At 36.1% G+C, this 23,509-nt stretch overlaps 2 protein-coding genes across 6 annotated transcripts in view; one reads left to right on the plus strand and one right to left on the minus strand.

Moving 5' to 3' along the window:
* Positions 1 to 1,275: 1,275 nt before the first annotated feature.
* mrpl57 (mitochondrial ribosomal protein L57) lies at positions 1,276 to 2,497 on the minus strand. The gene is made up of 2 exons (XM_084095999.1): positions 2,406 to 2,497; positions 1,276 to 1,773 (listed from the first exon to the last, which is right to left on the minus strand). Exon 2 carries the CDS (start codon positions 1,739 to 1,741, stop codon positions 1,430 to 1,432), a length of 312 nt encoding a protein of 103 aa, XP_083952125.1. The 5' UTR covers positions 1,742 to 1,773; positions 2,406 to 2,497; the 3' UTR covers positions 1,276 to 1,429.
* Positions 2,498 to 3,110: 613 nt separating this feature from the next.
* The window catches only part of ttc7b (tetratricopeptide repeat domain 7B), a 42,403-nt gene continuing 22,004 nt past the window's right edge, over positions 3,111 to 23,509 (plus strand). For 3 of the 5 annotated variants that reach the window (XM_084097389.1, XM_084097391.1, XM_084097392.1), the window contains exons 1-14: positions 3,111 to 3,318; positions 5,017 to 5,171; positions 5,840 to 6,008; positions 10,892 to 11,025; positions 11,644 to 11,765; positions 16,360 to 16,438; positions 17,660 to 17,832; positions 18,590 to 18,653; positions 19,383 to 19,520; positions 20,349 to 20,432; positions 21,728 to 21,832; positions 21,981 to 22,098; positions 22,973 to 23,030; positions 23,120 to 23,192. In XM_084097389.1, coding sequence (XP_083953515.1) covers positions 3,198 to 3,318; positions 5,017 to 5,171; positions 5,840 to 6,008; positions 10,892 to 11,025; positions 11,644 to 11,765; positions 16,360 to 16,438; positions 17,660 to 17,832; positions 18,590 to 18,653; positions 19,383 to 19,520; positions 20,349 to 20,432; positions 21,728 to 21,832; positions 21,981 to 22,098; positions 22,973 to 23,030; positions 23,120 to 23,192 — 1,593 coding nt within the window. In that variant the 5' untranslated portion in view covers positions 3,111 to 3,197. Of the gene's footprint in view, positions 3,319 to 5,016; positions 5,172 to 5,839; positions 6,009 to 10,891; positions 11,026 to 11,643; positions 11,766 to 13,158; positions 13,180 to 16,359; positions 16,439 to 17,659; positions 17,833 to 18,589; positions 18,654 to 19,382; positions 19,521 to 20,348; positions 20,433 to 21,727; positions 21,833 to 21,980; positions 22,099 to 22,972; positions 23,031 to 23,119; positions 23,193 to 23,509 lie in introns of all 5 variants that reach the window. The other 2 variants (XM_084097388.1, XM_084097390.1) reach the window with 1 other exon arrangement.

A 23,509-nucleotide genomic window follows, 5' to 3' on the forward strand; every position in this document is an offset into this window, starting at 1 on the left:
AGTGCATGGGAGTTTAGTATACTAGTAGGTTACTATCATGAACATGATAAAATCACTATTGCTTTTATAAAATGGTTACTACACGTGCCTGGCAGGATGAAATAAAATACACAAACAGCAACAATAATACATTATTGATAACAAATAATAGTTATAATACTTCTTCTGCCGTGCAATGTAGTTCTATAGAAATGTTTAGTAGTGTTTTACAATGGCTTCCAATGCAGCTTAGCCAATCATTCATACTCATGACCATTTCATAGACATTTTAAGTCATCAATCAGTACATGCCAAACGGCTCATCGCCATTTATTGGAAAAAGATAGAAAGGCCTACTATAACTCGATGGTTAAGAGAAATATCTTCATGCATTGCAGTGGAAAAGATAACATATATTCTTAAGGGTAAAGAAGACCAATTTATGAGGATTTGGAGTCCCTTTTTATTTATTGAGCAAGGGGATATGAACAATATAATAGAGGAGGAACAAATTGCTTGATTAGGTATTATATTCATTTGAAAATATATTTTAATTTGCACTAACCCTATTTTATTTCTCTTATCTGTGGCTATTATTGATTGCAGTGTATTGTTAACTCTGACTTCCAAAGTACATACTTTATTATCCAATGTTGGTTTGTGCTATTGCACTTTTCATGTAATATGAGCCCCGGTGTTTGTTTGTTTTTTTGTTTTTGTACATTATATGTGATGTTACAGACATGTGATGTACATTGTTGTGTAAGTGTTTAAGAAAATGCAATAAAAACAGTATTACGCAAAACAAAGTCATCAATCAGTAATCTTGACATCTGTCCTAGCTCTCTGTGGCATGTTCATGAGACAAATAGCATGTAATAATTGAATATCTGATTCAAAAGAATAATCAAAAGGGTGACCACTTTTTTCACCCTATTTTTCATTACTGCTGTTACTTTTGACACATTTGTTTAGAAGTCACTTGGATTGAATTCTCCATGTTACAATATCTTTTAGTTGTAACACATTACAGTTAAAGGGATAATGCAAACATGAAAATTCTGTCTGTATGGGGAAAAATACTATGGAAATCAATGGGGCCCATCAACTGTTTGGTTACAGACATTCTTCAGATTATCTTCTTTTGTATTCAGCACAGACGAAAGAAATCCATACAGGGTTGGAACAACTTGAGGGTGAGTAAATTATCATAGAATTTTCATTTTTGGGTGAACTATCCCTTTAAGCTGTACCACTGAGACTACTTGAATCAGAAATAAGAAGAAGAGCCAGATGTGATGATTAGAAAAGAAATCATTTATAAACATAACACGCATCACATACAGCCAGGTGTACAACGCAGAATTTATAAAATCAAACAATGATTTTTATTATTTCATTTACATCTTTCTCTCCAAACTCTGAGATCCATCAGTCTTTGATGTTCTGGTTAGCTGGACCAGGTCTTGGTGATTTTCAGGTGGTTGAGTTGGTCTGCAATGTATTTGTGTTCAGGAAACTTGGCTTGTTGTGCATCTTTGATTTGAAGCCACATCCTCTCCCGCCTCTGCGCTGCGTGGCCTCGCTCCTGTTCCAGCGTCATGAATGGCCGGCTGATCCAGTATTCATTCTCCGCTTCCTGTTCCAGGCGTTCAATCATATTCCGCTTCATCTGCCAGGTGACTACTCGCGGTCGACGGTACTTCCCGATCCACTGCTTTCCTGGGATCCCCTTTCGCAAAAGTGCCAAAGTCAAGAACATCCTGCAGCCAGTGACAGGTTACAAGTGTGAATCTGTGAAAAATATCATCAAGCAGTTCAGATCCAATGTCAGATCAAAACATTATAAATGTACATATAATTATGCTGATATGAGTAAAAAATAATTGATTATAAAAGATCAAGCAACAATTGTTTTTAAACTGTAGTGACATATACATGTAAACAATACATGATTGTACTGTATGTATACATTCTTTGAGAATATTGAGACTTGAATTTTGGAGTTAGAGTTGATAAACAGCAGAAATGATCTAAATAATTTATGATCATGTCTTTAATCACTAAAAAGTGCTAGGAGTATCTGATGTAAAGTTACTCCTGAACTCCCAAGTCTAAACAGACCAATTTGACCTTGACTTAAAATGCCATTGAAATAAAATCAACAGCATTTCAAATAGAAAAGAGCAACGCCAAAAAAAAGATATGTATCATCTACAGCCATATGTAACTTACATCTTAGATATGTAAACACTCATTTTAATGTTTCTTGCATCACATCATAGACTTGCATGCATGTTGTAACGTTACCGTTCGTACAACAACGACGAAAACCGAATGTGCTTATAAATCTGAACACCTAGATATTACAACCAGTCCACTACTTAGAACAACAACAATGATGATTAAGACATTTAATCACTTACACGATATTCTCTCCAAATCCGAGGCCAGCATGCCGCAGACACACTTACTGCTGAATGTCAGTGAATGTCAGGCACCGCCACCTACAGCACTGGAGGCTGCAGTGCAACGCGCTCTGCTGGCTGATGAACTACAAAAACCTGGAAGGGCATCATTCAATCATGTTTAAGAGAGGGACAGAGCTGTTCAGTTCAGTGTAGTCCTAAAACCCCACAGACACTGCTAATTACACGACTTGTTGCATAAATAATAATACATAAAATCAATTCATTTTGATTTGAGTTTAAGTAATTGTATTATATGACAAGAAAAAGACAGCAGAGTGTAGAGGAGCACTGAATTCTTTAAAAAAAAAAAGTGTTTTCCCCTTAAATTGAATTTAATTTATGTTATAATTTGTTTTAATTAATTAATTAATTTGTTTATTTATTTATTTGTATATGTAGTATTGATTTACGTTTAATTGTGTTATTGGCTTATTGGTAGAGTCTAGACAAGAGAACACAGAGCACATGATTCTTGGACATCATTATTCAATCAAAAATGAATAATTCAAAAATGAAACAAAAAGAAAATAAATTAAAATACTGTCATACTCCAGGCTTTTTTCACATGAGAAACAAAAATAGCCTCAAAAATAGTCACATGTTGTTAGAAGTCTGTCCAATTGGAGTTCAGTACCATGGCCCGGAAGAGTAATCCGGTTCATGTTTTTAAAATCCTCTCCATGTCTTTGATGTTTCTGTGCTCCGGCTCCGGTCGTGTTTTGGTCAGTACTCGGAGGAGGTAGAAAGATGACAGCCAGAAAGTCCGGGTCGCGATTAGAGTCTGAAATAGAGCGCTGTCGATCAGAGACACAATGGGAAAAGATACCAGAACTCGTGCGACAGCTGTCTGCGAAACTCATCTCAAACGGTGTGTGTGGTTTATGTAACTTACATATTCTCACGGCTAACGCGTTAGCTCTGACAGTGTGTGCCTCAGGCCTGATAGCAGAATCCGTGTCTGATTTATTCCCGTTCATTTAACTACACATTTAACGGTTCTTTGAATTAATACTTTGATTTCAGGGTGTCTAAGATATTATATTATTGTTGACCTTTTGGTAGTGTTCCGCACATCTGCCCAGTAACGTAAGTTACACTTCCTGATTGCTCACACAGTTGTGTCCATTCATCTTCATAATTTCTATAATTCATATTTGATGAAGTTATGAAGAGTCATTATTTGGCTTATTATATTGTGAAGGTGTAATGTCAAATTATAGGAGTCTCTTTTGCATTAACTGAAAACACAGATTCAGTTATTTGTTAAACAGATAGTTCAATGTTGCATTTTCAGACTTAATTTTCATTGACTCACACTCGGATAAAGAGAAGTACAAAGTAATACATGCAAATAATAATGAATAGAAAAGGGCAGTACACAAATATCACCAGAGATTAGTTAAAAGTATAGACAATTTTAAAAGTTTTGAATGCTTTTTGTGTTGATAGATTCTTATATTCTGTATAATGTTTTGTTTCTTTAAAAAAAAAAAAACTTGAAAAGTGGCTTCAATTTTACAAAGAAACAATTTTTTTGTTAATAGTTGTAACTATGTTATATGTTATAAAACATCATCATTATTTTATTTGCATTATGTTTAAATATTGTCAAGACTAAAATTAGTGAGGGATTGCTTAAGGGAAGGTTTCACAAAAATAACAGTTTACAATATCATTTGTGAACATCTGTAAGATGTTTTTGACTGGGTAAAATTTATAAATGAATGAAGATTGTCCTAAAGGTTGGTTTAATATCTATAATGAATCTTCATTCATACTATTCACAGCAATTGTTGCCATCTTTACATTTAGCCCTGTTCATTAAAAGGTACATATTAATAAGCATTATTATATGCACAAGATGTGCATGTAAGGCAGCAGATTAAACCACATGTGATTGTCCTCAGAGCCTTGTAAGAATGTGGTCAGGTCCAAGACTGGATTATATCTAGGCTTTATGTAATGCTATTTTCACAATCAGTGTTTGTTTTTTGACCTTACTGTGTAGATATAGGTGACATCTCCACGGTTACTGTTTCAGTCAGAAGAGAAAGATGAAAGGGATAGTTCACCCAAAAATAAAATGTCTTCCACGCTTGAGCTCGCTCACAGTCATTATGATAAAATAGCCCATAAAGTTCGGACAATGTCATGTGACAAATTTCTTCAGTATAGTCCTGAGGTCCATTCGTCATACCTCGCTTAATACATCTGAGATGATTTAACAGATGCCAGATCTTCTAATCGTGATAACTGTTTTTTCAAACGAATTTGCGTATTTGATTAAAATATCTGGATTAAGCTGTCTGAGATTACTGCACATTCCTGTGTTCATTGGAAAGGGCAGATATATCGATACTCGAAACCATGATCACCAATGCAGCGATTGGCTGGCGGTAAGAGAGCAACGTAATGACATCATATTAAAAGAGAATATCACACACCTAATGAAAAACCTGAGTTTTCTGGACCTTTATAAGGAAACAGCCAGGCGACCATTGGCCTTCCGTTTTGTGCTTATTTGAGTGAATTCAGGTGCAGGACTGAACCTCTGCCTCTCTTGCAGATGATCTCGGGGAACTTCTGCTGGGGGAGGCCAAACTCCAGCAGTACCTCAAGGAAAACCCCATTAAGCAGGGAACCAGTCCCCGCGGGCCCCGGCCCCGCCTCCAGGAGGTGCGGAAACACTTGACGGCTGCTCTTGATCGGGGGAACTTAAAGGTAAGCCTGAACAGTCAAAAACATTTTTGTTACATTTTTGTTTTATTTAGTGATGTACTAAAATAACTAAAACTGAAATCTAAAAATAAATAAAAACTACAGTAGTCAACATTTGAAGTGGATCAGAAAAGTTCATCAAAGTTGTCCTAAGACAAGAACAGGTATTGTTCAAATTGTTCAAGGTTTTGATCCACTTCAAATGTTGACTACTGTATATAGATGTATTTAAATAAAATCAAAAACTACTAAAAATGACAACACAATAAAATTACTAAAACTTAAATTCAAATGGAAATGGAAATGACAAAAATCAAAGTGAAATTTGTATTTATTTAATGTATTTCAATGTATTTAATTTATTCTTATTCTGTATCTAAAAATGTGAGGTGATTGTGGAGCTATATTTGACTTTTTTATTATAAATAAATTAAATTATAAAGAAATAAATTAAGTACAATCAACTTGGCTGTATAAGTCATTTCAACTTAAATTATATTCAACTGAATTTAAAAAAAATGGGTTGTTATATAACTAATAAATTGTTATTTTGAACTTGTTATTTTAAACTAAAGTTAAAGTAATGTAAAAACAATCTGATCATATATTTTTTTTACAGTGACTGAGTGTACTATAATGTGGCGGTGTGTGTATTTGTCTTTCTCTCCCAGCCTGAATACATGCAGGAGGCCAGTCTGATCATGGCTAAGCTGTGCTATGTGGAGGCTGATTACAGGGAAGCGTTGAATCAGTACGGCCGTGTGAATCTGGATGAGATGCAGCTGGTGGGAGCTCCAGTGTACAGACTCTCCATGATCGCAGAGGCCTATGCCACCAAAGGTAAATAATCAGTGTAGAAACTCAGAAATCACAGTGTTTTCTGTTTAGAGCTGCGGGTCTGTTACATAGCTGACATTCTATCAGTGTGAAAGCACCATTCGCTGCTTACGTATGCGCTGTGAAACAGACATGTAACTTGCTTTGGTAAGGAGATCTCGTCTAACCACGACCGAAACTTTCTGCAATCAAGTACATATTTCTGTCCTCACTAAAGGCAAACTGCTGCACAAACAAAACAACAAAATCACAGGCAATCACAGCAGTAAGATACTTGATATGGAGTGGATTTTTTGTAGTGGACCAGTGAGATTTCAATATACACACAGGATAAAATCTATAGATTACACTACTGTTCAAAGATTTCTTTTAAAAAGAAATGAATACTCTTATTCAGCCAGGACAAATTAATTGATAAAATGTAACATTTATAATGTTACAAAAAATGTTAATAATGTATCACTGTTTCCACAAAAATATTAAGCTACACAGCTGTTTTCTAAATTGATACGATTGTAATAATAACAGTTTCTTGAGAAGCAAATGAGCATACTAGAATGATTCCTGAGGGATCATGTGACACTGAAGACTAGAGTAATGGCTGCATTACATTTTTATTGTGTATATGTGCTAAAAAATGATTTTTCCAATGTTTAGGAGTATGTTCTGTATGTATGTAGTGTATGTACACTAGCGTTCAAAAGTTTGGGGTCGGTAAGATTTTTAAAAATAAATCTCGTATGCTCTTCAAAACCAAGAAAACAGTATGACTGTTGAAAATTCAGCTTTCAGGAATAAATTACATTTAGAAAAATATTAAAATAGAAATCAGTTAATTTAAATTGTAATAATATTTCACAATATTGGTGTTTTTACTGTATTTTTGATCAAATAATTTCAGCCTTGGTGCGCAGAGACTTCTTTTAAAAACATCATACCGACCCCAAACATTTAAATGGAAGTGTATATGTAATCATATTTAATTATAATATAATCACAATTATTTCATTATAAAATATGTAAATAAATGTATAATTAATTTGTAAAAATGTATTTCATTTAAATGTGTTTTTTTTTTTTTTTACTTTATTTTTAACACTCACTTGGTCAGATCAGTGTAGAGATGGTATCCTGCGGTTCACATTTTGACCTTTGGGTGGCAGCATTGATTTAATATGTGGTGCTCTGCAGAGAAAAGTGTTTGCAACTAAATCCTTTGCTCTGAACACACACACACACACTTTTAATTCCGAGCACAGTGAATGTGTTTGCCAAGACCGCAGCATGAGGTCTTTGATTAGAGTTCTGACAGATCGGCGGGACTGTGGGGCTCTGGGGGAAAAAACTGCAGGGTGGCACAGAGCCTGTCTCATCCAATCATCTCATAGCATCTCTGTGACTGACAACTGCCTTTACAGGGGGGAAGCTTCCTCCTTTGACCCTAATCATCCATCACGCCCCAGCTACCACACACGAACACACGTGTGTGTCATCTTTCTGGCGCTTCCTGCCTCGTCTCATGTGTATATTAAACCCTCGTCCTGAATTAAAAAATATCTCTCTGCTTCAGCTGCTTGTCACAGCCTGTCCTGAGGCGTCAGTTTTACTGTGGCCGTTAAGAGCCTGATCACGGTAATGGGGCTTGTCTTGGATCTGGCTAGTATAACGGGCCTTTCAACCTCTAAGAAGAGCGATATGTATGTGTTTAGAGGAACACAGCAATTGAGAGGAATAGATTTCTGATGAATTTTTTATCTGTATCAGAACAGAAGTCAATGTGCCTTTTCCAGACCTTGTCTGGTCTCCAGTGTAGCAGGTCTATATAAGGTAAAGGGATCTCTCTCTCTCTCTCTCTCTCTCTCTCTCTCTCTCTCTCTCTCTCTCTCTCTCTCTCTCTCTCTCTCTCTCTCTCTCTCTCTCTCTCTCGCTCTTCAATTTTTTTCTCTCCCCTTTTTCTCTTTGGGCATCAGTGTGGAACAACAAGACCATAGAAAATCCCTCTGCCCACATTTGTAATGAAATATAACTTTTCCTTAAAGCTAGAGTGTGTAATTTTGTGCTTACATGATAGTGGTTCTTCAACTATATTGCACCAAGGTCCCCTTTGTCCATAACAATATTTAAAAAAAAACAGCCCTAGTTTTGTTCTCAAAACTTGTTTCAATGTATGGTCACTCCTAGCAATAGATAATTACATTTCAGGATTCCTATTTCTACACAATAATATATTTTAGAGCTTGGTATAACTAGTAAAATGTTTTTTTTTTAATTGACATAACTTTTTCAGGTCTAGAAATCTCATTTTATGGGCCATAATTTGTTATTTGCTAGTAGAGGGACATACTACTTCTATAGAGCATTTTATTGGATAATAATTGGACACTTGGCGGCCATTTAATGCAAGATGAATCAATATTTTTGGTTGGTTTTCTTGATAGAGAAACATTGTACATTTTAAATGTGTATATCTGCAAAAAAAAAAAAAAAACGTTATTAATTATAATAATGTTTAGGATTACATACACTACCAATCAAATGTCTGTGGTCAATAAGAAGTCTCTTATGCTCATCAAAGCTGCATTTATTTGAACAAAAACACAGTAAAACAGTAAAAACAATTTACAATAATTTTCTATTTTGAAAAATTAAATTTATTCCTGTAATTACTCCAGTCATTAGTGTCACATGATCCTTCAGAAATCATTCTAATATGCGGATTTGTCGCTCAAGATACATTTATTATCATTATTATCAATGTTAAAAACGGTTATTTTTTTTTCAAGATTTTTTGATAAATGTAAAGAACAGCATTTATTTGAAATATAATTTTATATGACAGGAAAGACTTTCACATTGTTACTGTAACAATGTGAAAGTCTTTACTGTCACATTTGATCAGTATTCATTTATTAAAAAAAAGAAAAGAAAAAAGACTGACCCCAAACTTTTCAACAGTAGTGCAGATGCCTTAAACCTTTAACTAATATTTTATGTCCAGTCTTGTTCTCTTCCTGTCTTACTGAGACTTCACAGTCAGTGCACTTTTAATCAGGATCTCATCATTACCTTCTCGCTCGTGATGGATTATTTGGCTCCGTTTTCATTTTGGAATAATTTTGTGACTCAGTACCAGACCGTTTTCTTCATCCTGTGATATCCGTTTATAAGTCGACATCTATTATTGAAGCAGTTTGACAAGTAGTTTGGAGGGCTACAGTTTCTGTTTCCTGTCACATTGCCAAACTGTCATGAAAACTTTATCTGCATGGAGAACCCAATACTAACGGCAGCCAAACAAACAACTCTCATCATGTTTACCGGCCACCTGAGCGCGGGGTCCGGCCTGTTTTCACTCATGCTATGAGGGATTTAAGATGTGAATTAGGAAGTTGAAGCCAGTAGACAGAGATTGGCCACAGATTGTGTGACATCTCTAAAGAACCGTGCTTGTATCTTTACCTGGCTCTCAGCTTACCCAGACGAGGCAAGGAGATACGGCAGTGGAACAGACATCAGCTCGTGCTTAAACATTTAAAGCTTTTCTGGTTTGTCTGAGGTCTTTGATTTTCTCACACATGTACATTTCATTGTCTTACTTCCTCTGACCAGCAGCAACAAACAAACTCCACTTACATGAACGAAACGTATCACGTTCAGTTTGACCTTTTCTGAATGAATATCATATCCTTAAGTTAAAGTATGGATCAAACGATAACAGTGTATTTCATTAGTCAATTGAGTTAGAATTGACATAAGCGCTGTGTGAAATTCAAGCTTTGCTTCTACATCACTAAATAAGTGAAATTAATACTGTGGCTCAGTAGAAATTGAATGGAACTAGGATTTTGAAAGGAATATGGTTGGATTGATGCCAGATCTTTGACTTTGGTATTTTACCAGGTAACTACATACTGTATCAAAAACTAAATCGATACCTCAAGCAACAAATAAACAACCTATGAAATCTAAGGGCTGTCAATACATTCAAATGTCAGCATTTTGTGATTAAATTTCAAAAATAATCTTTAATCTTAATCTCTCTAGTTAACACAGTTAATTTGGATGATGTGCACATAAAATAGAAATATAGACATTTATTGTTACATCTATCTAACATTATAAACATTAATTCAATAAACGGTTGTAAATGTTTATTTAATTTGCAATTGGAAAATAAGTGAACAAATAAATCACTAACTACTATCAAGTATTTTTTTCTGAGCTTACTGAATGCAAAATTCTGCACAAAGCAACAGAATCACAGCCAATCACATCTATTGTTCAATGTACAGCTGTGTAGAAATAGTGAAAGTATAAATTCTATATATTATGCATAACAACATATTATATACTTGCATATAATATACTTATACTTATAATAATAGTTATAATATTTATTTATAACATCAATATACAACATTTTTAACATCTAATTTCTTTTTAATATTTTTTTAATAGAATATATTGAATAGATTATATCGAATCCTATCAGAACAGTGCAGAAGTGCATAATGTGATTTAGTTAATTGATAGTTCATTCCTTCATTTTACTTGTAAATGGCCCTCCTAGTTCTCCATGGTTATTATGTTGAATATGGTAAATGCGTTAGAAATCATGTTTAATCATTTATTTAATTCCTGATGGTATTGCATAATGAATGATACATTTATAGAACTGCTATGCCATATAGCCCTATCAGGGAACAAAATTTAGCATCAATTATTGCCATTTTTCACCCATCAGATTATCTTTATTGAAATGAGCTGTCATAAGTCATAAACATCCTTCTGACAGAGCAATCTGGCAGAGCGCTGGGACAGCTCTGTGTACTTTTCTTGCTGTTGGCATGCGTAAGGCATCTCATCCTTCTGCTGTTTGTTCGTAGGTCTTTGTCTGGAGAAAGTGCCCATGGCGTCCCCATCACTGTCCAATCGTACTGCAGACAGAGACCAGGAGATCATCACTTGTTATGAGAAGTCTGGAGACATTGCCCTGCTCTATCTTCAGGAGGTAGAAAAGGTATTCCAAATGTTCATTCACTACAGTTTTCACTTCTGTTTTAGCACGTCAAATGTACATACATTTTGTAGCTGAGGACAGATTTGCACAGTTCTAGTGCAGAGGGTCAGCCATCCATGAGTCTAATCTCTTACTGTCCCACCTGTGAACTTTAAATCACAATCAAAGCCTTTTACAGGTCAAAGTTCATTCTCTTGCAGAGGAAGATTCTCTGTTGCAATAGTAGCGCACAGATTCCTCCCCCTGCACAGTGTTTAGTATTTATTGCTTGTGATTTAGCGTCGGTGGGGAAGGGAGGGAGAGTGGAGAGATGGAGAGAGAGTGAATGATGGCGAGGAGAACGGCAGAGCTTGTATTCTGCTGCAGTGTTGATGCTGCATTTTTTGGGTGCAGCCGAAGTTTTACGGTTGACCTTCATGCGTGGCGCACTCGTACCCTCCTAACCGCCGTCCTCTCTAAAGTGTTCTCCGTGTAAATATAGCAAATCTGACTCAGTGCTTCTTTTGAAGATATGGTCTGAATTAGCTGAATAACTAACAGGAAGTTACTGTGGAAAAGAGTTTGAGCTTGTTTCAGTAATGATTGACAGTAACATTTGATGATGTGTCCTGTCTTCAGGCTCTTAGTGCTGGCATTCAGAACCGCAGTCCAAAGCCTGGCCCGGTCACACAGGAACAGGAACTTGGCTACTTCCTAGAGACTGGACTTCAGAGGGCTCATGTTATTCATTTCAAAAATGGGTGAGTGTGTGTCTGTGTTTGTGTGTGTCAAGTCAAGTCACCTTTATTTATATAGCGCTTTTTACAATACAGATTGTATCAAAGCAGCTTCACAGTGATAACATGAAAATAATACAACAAAGCTTGTTTCTAGTGTGTGTGTGTGTGTGTGTGTGTGTGTGTGTGTGTGTGTGTGTGTGTATTCTCAGTAACTCGGGCTGGGCGATATAACTGAAAATGTTTTTCAGCCTCTTGACAATATTTAATATAGCCTATATTTTGAAAAGGGTCTCAAGAATCACTATTTTGAACAAACAGCAAATTAGATTCAAATTGATTAATGCAAGAAGTAATACCGTAAAAATAAAAAAATTGGGGGAAAAGGCACCCACTCTAGTGGATGATATATTATAAATGAAACATTTTAATATATCATTATTATAAAGTTGTATGCACTAATAAAACATTAAACAACAATATTTACTGACGTATACACTACCGTACAAAAGTTTAAGGTAAGTGAGAGTTATATGAGATATATATATATATATATATATATATATATATATATATATATATATATATATATATATATATATATATATATATATTCAGCAAGGATGCATTAAATTGATCAAAAGTGACAGTAAAGACATTTATAATGTTACAAAAGATATATATTTCAAATAAAATGCTGTTCTTTTGAACTTTCTATACATCAAAAAATCCTGGAAAATATTGATCAGCACAACCATTTTCAACATTGATGATAATAAAAAGATTTCTTATAAACAAATCAGCATATTAGAATAATTTTTGAAGAATCATGTGACACTGAAGACTAGAGTAATGACAGAAAAGCTTTGAATTTAGCATTTTTAAAATATATTAAAAAAGAAAAGTATTTTTATTTTTGCAATAAAACAATATTGCTGTTTTAAAACTATAAAACTATTTCAAGTTTCAAGGCATATTTCAAAGCACATTCTTGATGAAACGTAATAGTCAAATAAAATGAAAAGCATGGTGATAATCAGTAAAATCATCTCAGATAAGTTATGTATATATTGTGTAGAATTCAATATATCACTCAGCCCTGTCAGTTACACAGCACTTTATGATTCATGGCCCATACAGGCTACCTCAGTGTCCATTCATTTATAATTCCTTCAGTTTGTACATCCCTTGTTTTCTCTCTCCACCCCTCTTTCCCTCAGACATGTGCTTCAGTGAGTGGTCTAGGAATCTGCTGAGCTTTTTGTCTGCCCACTAACTCCTCTGTCTTCTTGGCTTTTTTTTCTTTTTTTTTTCAAATGCTTCATTAACCCTCTGTAGTTCTCAGCCTGTGTGTGTCTGTGCGTCTCATGTTATTTATTTGTGTTCTGTTGCCACCATCTCCCCCTGCACCATGGAGCCGTGTGTTTGACGACTACTCGTACGTATCTCTACACATTCTTCACGTAGAGTAGTGCCTTGCTTTTTTGTAGAAGCTTCACACAAAGCCAAAACCTAGTGAGCTGCCTACATAAGCAGTATTTTAAGGCAGCATAGGCACGCTCTCAACATGAAGGCTGCATGAATACGCTGCAGTTTTAAGATGGCATCATATGTATCCTTCATGGATAAGAAAATCCTAGAATGCATTGAAACAATTGGAAAAAACTGTCCAAGATGGTGGATAATGCAAGAGATGTTGATTATAAATATACTTATTTATTTAAAGTCAAAAAGTATCAATAAATTAGTCAAAATAAATCTATTTAGTATCTTTGACAGAAAAGGCAGATTCGAGATCAGCCTGTAATTGACTAATTCTGCACGATCAAGTTGCGTTTTTCAACTTTCAAACTTCTGGGCTTGAAGCTTTATTTTTCGTTAGTTTAGCCACTGTTTCAAATATATACCTAGGGTTTTGTTTATTTTCTTCTAATAGGTTTGAAAAATAAGCAGATTTTAAGCTTTTAGCAGCTTTTAAGGCCTCTCTGTATGCAATCGAGCTCTCTTTCCATGAAATGCGAAATACCTCTAGTTTTGTTTTCTTCCAGTTGGGCTCCATTTTTCTGGCTGCTCTCTTAAGGGCCCGAGTGTGCTCGTTGTACCACAGCGTTGGACTATTTTCTTTAATCTTCTTTAAGCACAACGGAGCAACTGTGTCTAAAGTGCTGGAAAAGAGAGAGTTAAAAGTTTCTGTCGCAATGTCTAGTTCTTCTAAGCTATCTGGGATGCTGAGATGATGAAACTGATCAGGAAGATTAATAATAAAGCAGTCTTTAGTGGCAGAAGTGATTGGTCTAACATATTTGTAACACGGAGTCGGCTTTGCAGCCTTGGCTAAATTAAGTTTACACAAGACTAGATAATGATCTGAGATGTCATCGCTCTGCTGCAGAATTTCAACAGCATCAACATTGATTCCGTGTGATAATATTAGATCTAGAATATGATTACGACAATGAGTAGGTCCTGACACGTGTTGTCTAACTCTAATAGAGTTAAGAATGTCTTTAAATGCCAATCCCAATGCATCTTTTTCGTTATCCACATGTATATTAAAATCACCAACAATTAGGACTTAGTAATAGTAAAAAAAATGTATAGTGTTACAGAGACTTCTATTTAAAATAAATACTGTTCTCTTGAACTTACTTTTCATCAAAGAATCATAGAAAAAATGTGTCATGGTTCCTATAAAAACTATGAAACGGCACAAATGTGTTCAACATTGATAAGAAATGCTTCTTGACCACAAAATCAGCATTTAGTATGATTTCTGAAATCTCACGTGACACTGAAGACTAGTGTAATGATGCAGAAAATGCAGCTTTGCTATCACAGGAATAAATTACATTTTTAAATAATATTAAAATAATATTAAAAACCTTATTTCACAATATTACTGTTTTTACTGTATTTTTGACCAAATAAATGTTGCCTTGGTGAGCATAAGAAACTTATTTCAAAAACATAAAAAACTTTGTGTGCCTATAAAATAGATTAAATATAAAAAATGTACTTAAATGACTTTTACATTTGCATATGTAACTTACATTGCATTCAAGGTGCACATTTTATCGGTTCATGCACTTCCTAGCTTAGCAACATGCTAACTTTAAACTTAAGTGAAATCAATTGGGAATCGAGTCACACAGTGGCAGCAAGGCAGCTTACTATTTTTGGAGCAAAACAAATCAAACAGAGAGAGGGAAAAGAAAAGCCTAGATAGTGCTTTGATGCCCAGGTGAACTAAACATGGAGGATCCCACAAGCTGATTATTCTCTGTCAGCAAAGATTTGATTTGTTTACTCTGATAGACCCTCTGATTGCAGAGAGTAACACACCTAGTCAGTGATCTTCCTGTTTTAGGAGGGGAAGGCATGGGAAAGCTGAAGGAATGGGAGACAAGTTCATCCTATATCCTAATCTTTCATTCTAACCAGAGGTACACCTTGCTTTTTAGCGATTTTCAGCACTAGCGTGAAACGTGAGTTGGCCTTACACATGCCAATTTGAACTGTTTATGAGAATGTCCATCTTTTTTTTTTTTTTTTTTTTTTTTGGTGCAGTGAGTGTGTGGTTGGGGAGGGATCTACCATATGGATGCAGGTGGGGCATCTGTCAGTGCTTGTAATGCATCTGTGTGAAATATGACCCCTGCAGTGGTGCATTGTGGGTAATGTATCTGTTAGGCTCATAAATGATTGAAAGCAATGTCTTTAAATCTCATGCAACACGCAGTTCTTACAGCACAACAAATGTTCAGTGCTCAGTCTGTGTGCTATAAAAACACTATAGACCGGTTTAAAGGTATTAAAGTGATAGCTGTTTTAATTTTATGGCTGATATTAAAATTCTATACTTTTTGACAAAAACAAACAAACAATGTGTTTGATCACACAGACATTTTATACACACACACACACACACACACACACACACACACACACACACACACACACACGTATACATATATATGTATATATATATATATATACAATACTCCTATAGGTTTAAAATCAGATTTTTTCTGTTTTTGAACTGTTGCTTGAATTGACTGTTTTATTTGTTAATTCTTTTTCTCTCTATCCTGCTCACTCTCATTGCTATTTTGACACGTCTGTCTCTCTCAACACAACTTCTGTACTGCGTCTCCCTGTATTCACGTGAACCTCTGCAGGCTATATTCTCTGTTCTTTTCACACACGTCCATTCATGGTTTGTGCGTTTTCATGTGCTGTCAGTTTGTGGGAATATTGGAATCTGATGAGGATATTGACCCCAGTCATTGACAGGCTCTAACTCATTCACAGGTTGTGCAGAGTTCAAACAGGTGTTAATTGTGACCGTATCAAGAACTACTGTAATTGATGTGCTCCCTGTTATATTCCTGTCCACAGATAAGTGACAGCTTTAGTCTGACGACTTGATGTTAGAGCTCATTAAATCATGGCAGTGGTCTGACTTGTCCTGAGGATGTCTGTCAGTGTGTTTCCATGTGTTTGTGTATTAATTTTGTACTGAGTTGATGTGAAATTTGTTGATGTCAGCTGTCAGGTTTCTTCAGCTCTCTAGGGGTGATTAATGTTTTTCTTTTCTCTCTATTTCCCGGTGCTGCAGTAACCTGACCCATGGTGTCGGCCGCTTCCGAGAGATTCTCCGAGCCGTTGAGACCAGAACCACTCAGAACCTGCGTATGGTGAGTTGTGTGTGTTTATGGCTTCATCTTGTTGTCTTTATCTAGAACAGTAGTTGTCAGCCTTTCTTGACCCCAAGTCCTCTCATTATCCAAGACAATGTTCATAGACTCCCCATGCAGATTTCTGGTACTTCTGCTGTAATGACAAAGCTACTTTTAATTTACAGAAACAGGGGGCCAGATTCACGAAACATTCTTCATAAAATTATTCTTAATTGCCAAATTCTTCTTATTTTCTAACTTAAGAAAAAAAGATAAGAACATTTTGTATTCCCAAAAACTTTTCTTAAGAATGTTCTTATCTTTTTTTCTTAAGATTGTTCCTAAGATCAAATTTAAGAAGTATTCATATTCATAAAAAGAGCACCCAAAAGAGCATCTGCATCTTCAGACGGGCTCTTTTAAAATAATGATTTTTAACTGTAAAAACACAACACCGAGTGATTAACTCCCGTCAACGAAAATTCGAAAGTCGTGACGAAAATAGTTTGCTTATTATAATAACTATGGTAATCTGCAGGCAGTGCAAAAAGTCAAGCTTTGATGTGTTTTTCATTCAGCGAGTCTTCAGCATTACCCACCTTTCAGTTTAATAGCAAATAACATATTTCTTCTCAATAACATATTTTAGATAAATATTATAAATAATACATAAATTAGAAAAAATATTTATTCATTATAGAAAAGTCTAGAAATTACACTTATAAACACTATCACAATATATCAAATTTTTAGTGCTCAATACACACAGTTCAGTAATTTACTGGAGTGACAACCGCATTCTATAACCAAATTAACTCCTGAAATATGCAGGTAATGACAATCGCATTTACAAGAAATTATATGCAGTGTGTACAGAACCGAACTGAACAATTGGTTGTTATTGTTCATAATAAGTGGACATGGCAACACTTCAAGTGCGCGGTCTGCGAAGATATTATAGCGGATACCAAACATGCGACACGGCAGAATGTTGCTGTGGTTACCGTGCTATCAATCATCATAATTTTGGGAGCGAGTCGGTTTCCCTACACACACGGAACGATAATTTAGGGGATTCACTCATGTATTTAAATACAGTTGTCACTCCTGAAACTTTACAGTTTGTATGTGGCCTCTACATCATCTTGGAAGTTTGCTTAGTAATGGTAATAGTATGGGCCCCGGCCCCCTGGTTGAGAACTACTCTGAAGGTATATGTTTATGTCTGTTTGTGTTTAGACTATTGCCAGGCAGCTTGCAGAGATCCTGCTGAGGGGCATGTGTGAACAGAGCTACTGGAACCCCCTTGAAGACCCCCCTCACCACTCCCCACTGGACGATCCGCTCAGACACAACCCACACATAAAGGACTACGCCCTCAGCCGCCGTCCACGCATCTACTCAGGAGAGAAGTAGGACATATCTCCAGCTCTCCTAGATCGTGCCTCTCTCTTCCCATTTGTATAGTGGCATGTCTAAAGCCTGAAGTATACTTAAGTTGTGTAACGCAAACACTTATGCCTAGTCCCAGACTAAAATGGATGTTTGAGCTGTCTAAACTGAAAGAAACTTGCACTGACATATCTTAAAATATATCAGTGCCATTGTATTGTCTCGAAATGCACACTAGTAATGCAATGTTATTTTCTAAGGCACATTTATTAAGCCCAGTTCTTGCTTAATCTAAGCCTTGTCTGAGAAACCAGGCCTTAATGTACAGCCGATTGCACCACCTTTCAGAGCTGAAAAGCTACATTTCTAAAACTGAAATAAAACTAGATGAAAGCCCTAATAAAAATGACAAAAACACACAACAAAATTTCTAAAACTTCAACTAATTTTGACATGAAAATGGAAAATATAAAAACAAAAGCTAATTTAAAAAAAAAATACTATTTGAATGATACAAAAAAAACAACACAGGGTTTGTTGCGATTTGGCAACAATTTGGCTCGGTTTTTTCTTGTTTAGTATGGACAGACCCATTAGATTTCTTGCTCTTGTTGCATCTCGCCAGGTTAGGACAATTTTCTGCTTTTATTTTTATGATGTAGTATAAAAAATGGGAAAAATGAAATGATCAGAATTCTGGTAGTTTGTTTCTTGTTACTGTATTCATGATGTCATGGATAGAAAAGTTTGTGATATAGCCTTTATTTCTCTGTCTAGTTTGTTTTGTCCGCAGGAGAACACAGAGGAGGCCTTACTTTTGTTGTTAATCAGTGAGTCCATGGTGAGTAGCAGTAAAACTCCTGTGACCTTCTGAACTGCTGTTGTGTGACCGCTAGCGCATGTCACTGCAGGTTTTTTAGCATAGAACGCCCATCATAATAGCACTGAAAGAAGAGCTGGAGAATCAGAGCTTTAGCTTTAACTTTAACTCAGCAGATTTAAACCATTAGCTCTCTTGCTCATGTGGCTTTTCTTTAATTTTCTTTAAACTGATTGCCCAACAGCCCAGGGAGTGACTGTGTTCAGTTATAATGTGTTTTTACTTAGGCACAATGTGATCAAGCAGTGTTTTATTTCATAGAAATATTTACTTAACTACTGCAGTGACCTATAAGGAAATAAGCTGTCTGATATTATCAGTAGCATCTATTATCAATAGTTCTGGTATACGCTACTATTCAAAAGCTTGGGATAATTTTTTATGAAAGAAAGAAGTTAATATTTTTATTGATTAAGGAAGCATTATATTAATAAAAAGTTACAGTAAAGACATTTATAACGTTACAGAAGATTTCAAATATCCATAAAAAATCCTGAAAAAATATATCACGTTACTGTCATTTATATATATCAGTATCTCTGGTTTTACTGTATTTTGATCAAATACATGCAGCCTTGGTGAGCATAAGAGACTTCTTTTAAAAAACATTTAAAAAATCTTCCCAACCCGAAACATTTGAACGGTAGTGTGGTGTGTGAATGAGTATATTAACTTCTGTATTTATCGTAGGCTAACAGAGACGCCGTATTGAGTCGAATCCCCGAACACAATAATGACCGAATCATCAGCCTCCAGAGCGCCTCGCTGGTGTACGACCTGCTGACCATCGCGCTTGGCCGTCGCGGACAATATGAGATGCTCTCAGAGGTGAGGTCCTGCCCACACTCATCGCTATGGGAACGTTCAGGAATACTCCCTCAGCGGGATGAGTTAAACCTCCTGGTGTGGTTGCTGTGGTAACGAGACCAGACGTGTACTCTAGACTGCACTCCCTCTGTGTGTGTCTGTGACTGGTCTAGAGGTTATGCACAACATTTATTTGTGTTTGTGAGCATATAACAAGCCAGAATGCAGTCTGCATGTCACAGTTTTGTTCAAATCTCTAAGTATTCAGCGTTATTTATAACTTTCTACTAAGTTTCATATTAAACCATGGACAAACCTGAAATTTGTTTTCAGAAGCCTGGCCTATTTAGGACAGAACAGGCAGATAAAAAAAAGCACTTTTGGTGTGTGTGTGTGTGTGTGTGTGTGTTTTGTATTGTGATGTTCTCATTAGTGTACCTGGGCATCTTTTTCTGTTCCATCTCCATCTGTTGATCATGCTGTTGTTGCTAATGTTAGACTCAGCATAACTTTTGCTGTGTCTTTTATATTCAAGGATTTCGCAGTTGTGCAATCGCAGGGCCCCAGGAGCCTGCCAGATTTATCGTGTGCCCTCTGCAGGGTCATGTGTGTTTTTGTAGATGTTTGTTATATAGATCTAATTGTTCAATGAATTGCTTTCTGCTAAGCTGCTAGTGTGATTAACTGTAAAGCCTCAGAGACACACTGAAAAGCCTGTGGCACCCTGGGTAATCTACAGCGGGAGACGTGGCCTGGCTCTGTGTTTGACCTTTGTGTGTGTATCTGGTAGGGTCATAATTTTTGTTCTCAACTCTTATCTGAGGTTATCTTAATGTGTCCTCTCCACAGTGTCTCGAAAGAGCTATGAAGTTTGCCTTTGAGGAGTTTCATCTCTGGTTTCAGCTCGCTCTCTCCCTGATGGCCGCTGGGAAGGTTAGTGTTCCATTTTACAACTCCTATGTACTCCAAAGTTTCCATGGTCATGCAAAAACCTGGAAATATCAAGCAATTGTGAAGTTGTGATTTCAAGGCCTATAAAATAATGAAAATTGATAATGATGAAAATGAATGAACATTTCTTTTATATATATTTTTAAAATATATAATATATATATATATATATATATATATATATGTGTGTGTGTGACAAGGCTTTCAAAAAGGATGCAGGAAAAATGGTGGTGCATTTTTTTTTTTTTTTCTCCGGCGGAGGAGTTCTGCACCTCGACTCGACACGGCGCTTATTTGGAGAGCTGGTATATATTGTGATGATCCATGCTGTACTCACGGACGAAATCTTTGGACACATACCGTTTTGTTAATACCGTATAAATACTTCCGGCATTTCCGACACCAGTTTTGACGTTATCTCTGTGTGTCACGTTAAGAGTGATGCAAAATAATAATAAATAATAATTCGTTACATTTATATAGCGCTTTTTCTGAGACCTCAAAGCGCTTTACATAGAAAGGGGGGATCTCCTCAACCACCACCAATGTGCAGCATCCACTTGGATGATGCGACGGCAGCCATATTGCGCCAGAACGCTCACCACACACCAGCTTACTGGTGGAGAGGAGACAGTGATGAAGCCAATCAGTATATGAGGATGATTAGGAGGCCATGATGGACAGAGGCCAAGGGGCAAATTTGGCATTTTTAATGACCACAGAGAGTCAGGACCTCGGTTTAACGTCTCATCCGAAGGACGGTGCTCTTTTGGCAGTATAGTGTCCCCGTCACTATACTGGGGCGTTAGGACCCACACAGACCACAGGGTGAGCACCCCCTGCTGGCCTCACTAACACCTCTTCCAGCAGCAACCTGTTTTTTTCTCAGGAGTCTCCCATCCAGGTACAAACCAGGCTCAGCCCTGCTTAGCTTCAGTGGGCAACCAGTCTTGGGCTACAGGGTGATATGGCTGCTGGCAAAAGACTATTTAAAATCTGATTTGAGCAGCCAGAGCGTCCAGACTGTAAATCTGTAAAAGCATCTCATTTCAAACCACCTCCAAATGTGGTTTGAAAAAGATTTGAAATAAAAACATAATTTATGTTTTTTTTATATATTTTTTTTACTCATCTAAATAAATTCTGGATATACAAAAAAATCAGATTTTTTCTGGTAATCTGAACATATCCTGATATACTATTTATAAAATATATCTAATACTTCGCTAGAAATTATTTTTTATCAGTGCAATCTCTGTGTTTGTGTGTGTGTGTAGTCGGCTCGAGCAGTGAAGGTGCTAAAGGAGTGTATAAGACTGAAGCCAGACGATCCCACCATCCCTCTGCTGGCCGTCAAGCTGTGTATTGGAAACCTGCACTGGGTAATGAAAGCGGAATCATGGGAAATATGCACAGGCTCAACTGGAGAGCTGACACTGACCTGTTTATGACTCTGTAAATCCATTACTGTTAGACCGGCCATGAACAGTGAGATGGTGATGACATGGGGTGTGTATTTGTGTGTTTTAGCTGGAAGAAGGTGAGCGCTTCGCTAAAATAGTGATTGATATGGGTGAGAAGGCTGCTGAATTCAGGGCCAAAGGCTATCTAGCTATTGGTCTCGTCTACAGTCTGAAAGCCACAGATGGTGAGCAAACCTGCACAAGGACACAGTGCATATACCATTTCTATACCCTTATACGACTGTAATATTTACTCTTTCCTCTATAACACACTATATACATTTTTTTATAATCCATTTATAATACTTTACAACAGGATGTATCTTCTATTTAATCTTTTTAGAATGTTCTCTGCCCTCTGTAATACACTATATACTCTCTATAACAATATACACTTTCTATAATCCTTTATAAGTGTTGATATATTAAATTAATTAAACCAGATTCAGTTTGTCATTCTGTAAGATTTAAGATTCTGATTCTGCATGTTTTTTTAATAAAAAATAAATTATTGAGGGAAGAAATAAAAAAAGTTCTTAATTTTGTGTATGTGTGTGTGTTTTATAAATTAGGCTTTAATTTTTTTATATATATATATATATAATTAGAATATGTGCCCGTGCCACAAACTTCTAAGCTCCCTGTCTGCATTGATTTATAATTTTCCCTTTCTCTGTTGTTATATAACACACTCTTTAAGCACTCTGTACCTCTCTGTAATGCCTTTTATAATGGTTTATGCTTTCTCTACATTCTATTACCTGCACTATACCCTTTCTATAATCCATTTATACTTTATAACCCATTTCTTTTCTTATATAACACACTCTGTACCTCTCTGTAATGACAATTACATAATTTATAATGGTCTCGACATTTTATCTTTATAATCACTCCATAATGATCTACACATTATCTATTCCCTCTATTACACACTTTATAATCCCTTGATACCCTTTCTCTAACATTTAGGTATCTGAAACCTTACAGTTTTCTCTTAGTTTCCTGCTTTATCTGGTCCTTACCACCATCTCACATCTCTGTCACCTGTCTTTACAGCATCTCTTCGAGGAATGCAGGAAGAGTATCAGAAAAAAGCACTGAGCGCTTTCCAGAGGTGATTTTCAGACTGTCCTAAATTTCTCTCTCTCACTCTCTCTCTCTCTCTCCCCCACTGATGAAACACTCTGTTTCTCTCTCTCTCAGAGCACAGAGTCTGTCCCCCACTGATCATCTGGCTGTTTTCTACCTGGCACTGCAACTGGCTGTATCTCGACAGGTAGGAGAATCAACATCTGCTTCTTACACACAGGTAGTCAGAATTAAAACATCTCAACATTCAGATGATGGTACACGATACATTTCTCCTCCAGTTTGCTTTTGATACCTAGGTGACTGTAAGCATTTGCCATATGGCTAATTTCAACTGCTTCAACCCACACATAGGGCTGGGCAATATGGCCAAAAATATTATTACATGCGTGTTTTTTTCTATATCGTTCAATATTGATATTTATCACAATATTCATTAATGATCCATTAATGATGAATAACATGCACTACACATGTTTGTTAGAACATGAATGAATGTAAGAA

Source organism: Abramis brama, assembly GCF_963993115.1.
Source record: "Abramis brama genome assembly, chromosome: 21".
In the NCBI taxonomy this organism is placed as follows: Eukaryota; Metazoa; Chordata; class Actinopteri; order Cypriniformes; family Leuciscidae; genus Abramis; species Abramis brama.

What these genes read in the sequence shown, in the direction of transcription:
- mrpl57 (XM_084095999.1), bottom strand. Translation starts at nt 1,741, where the DNA reads ATGTTCTTGACTTTGGCACTTTTGCGAAAGGGGATCCCAGGAAAGCAG.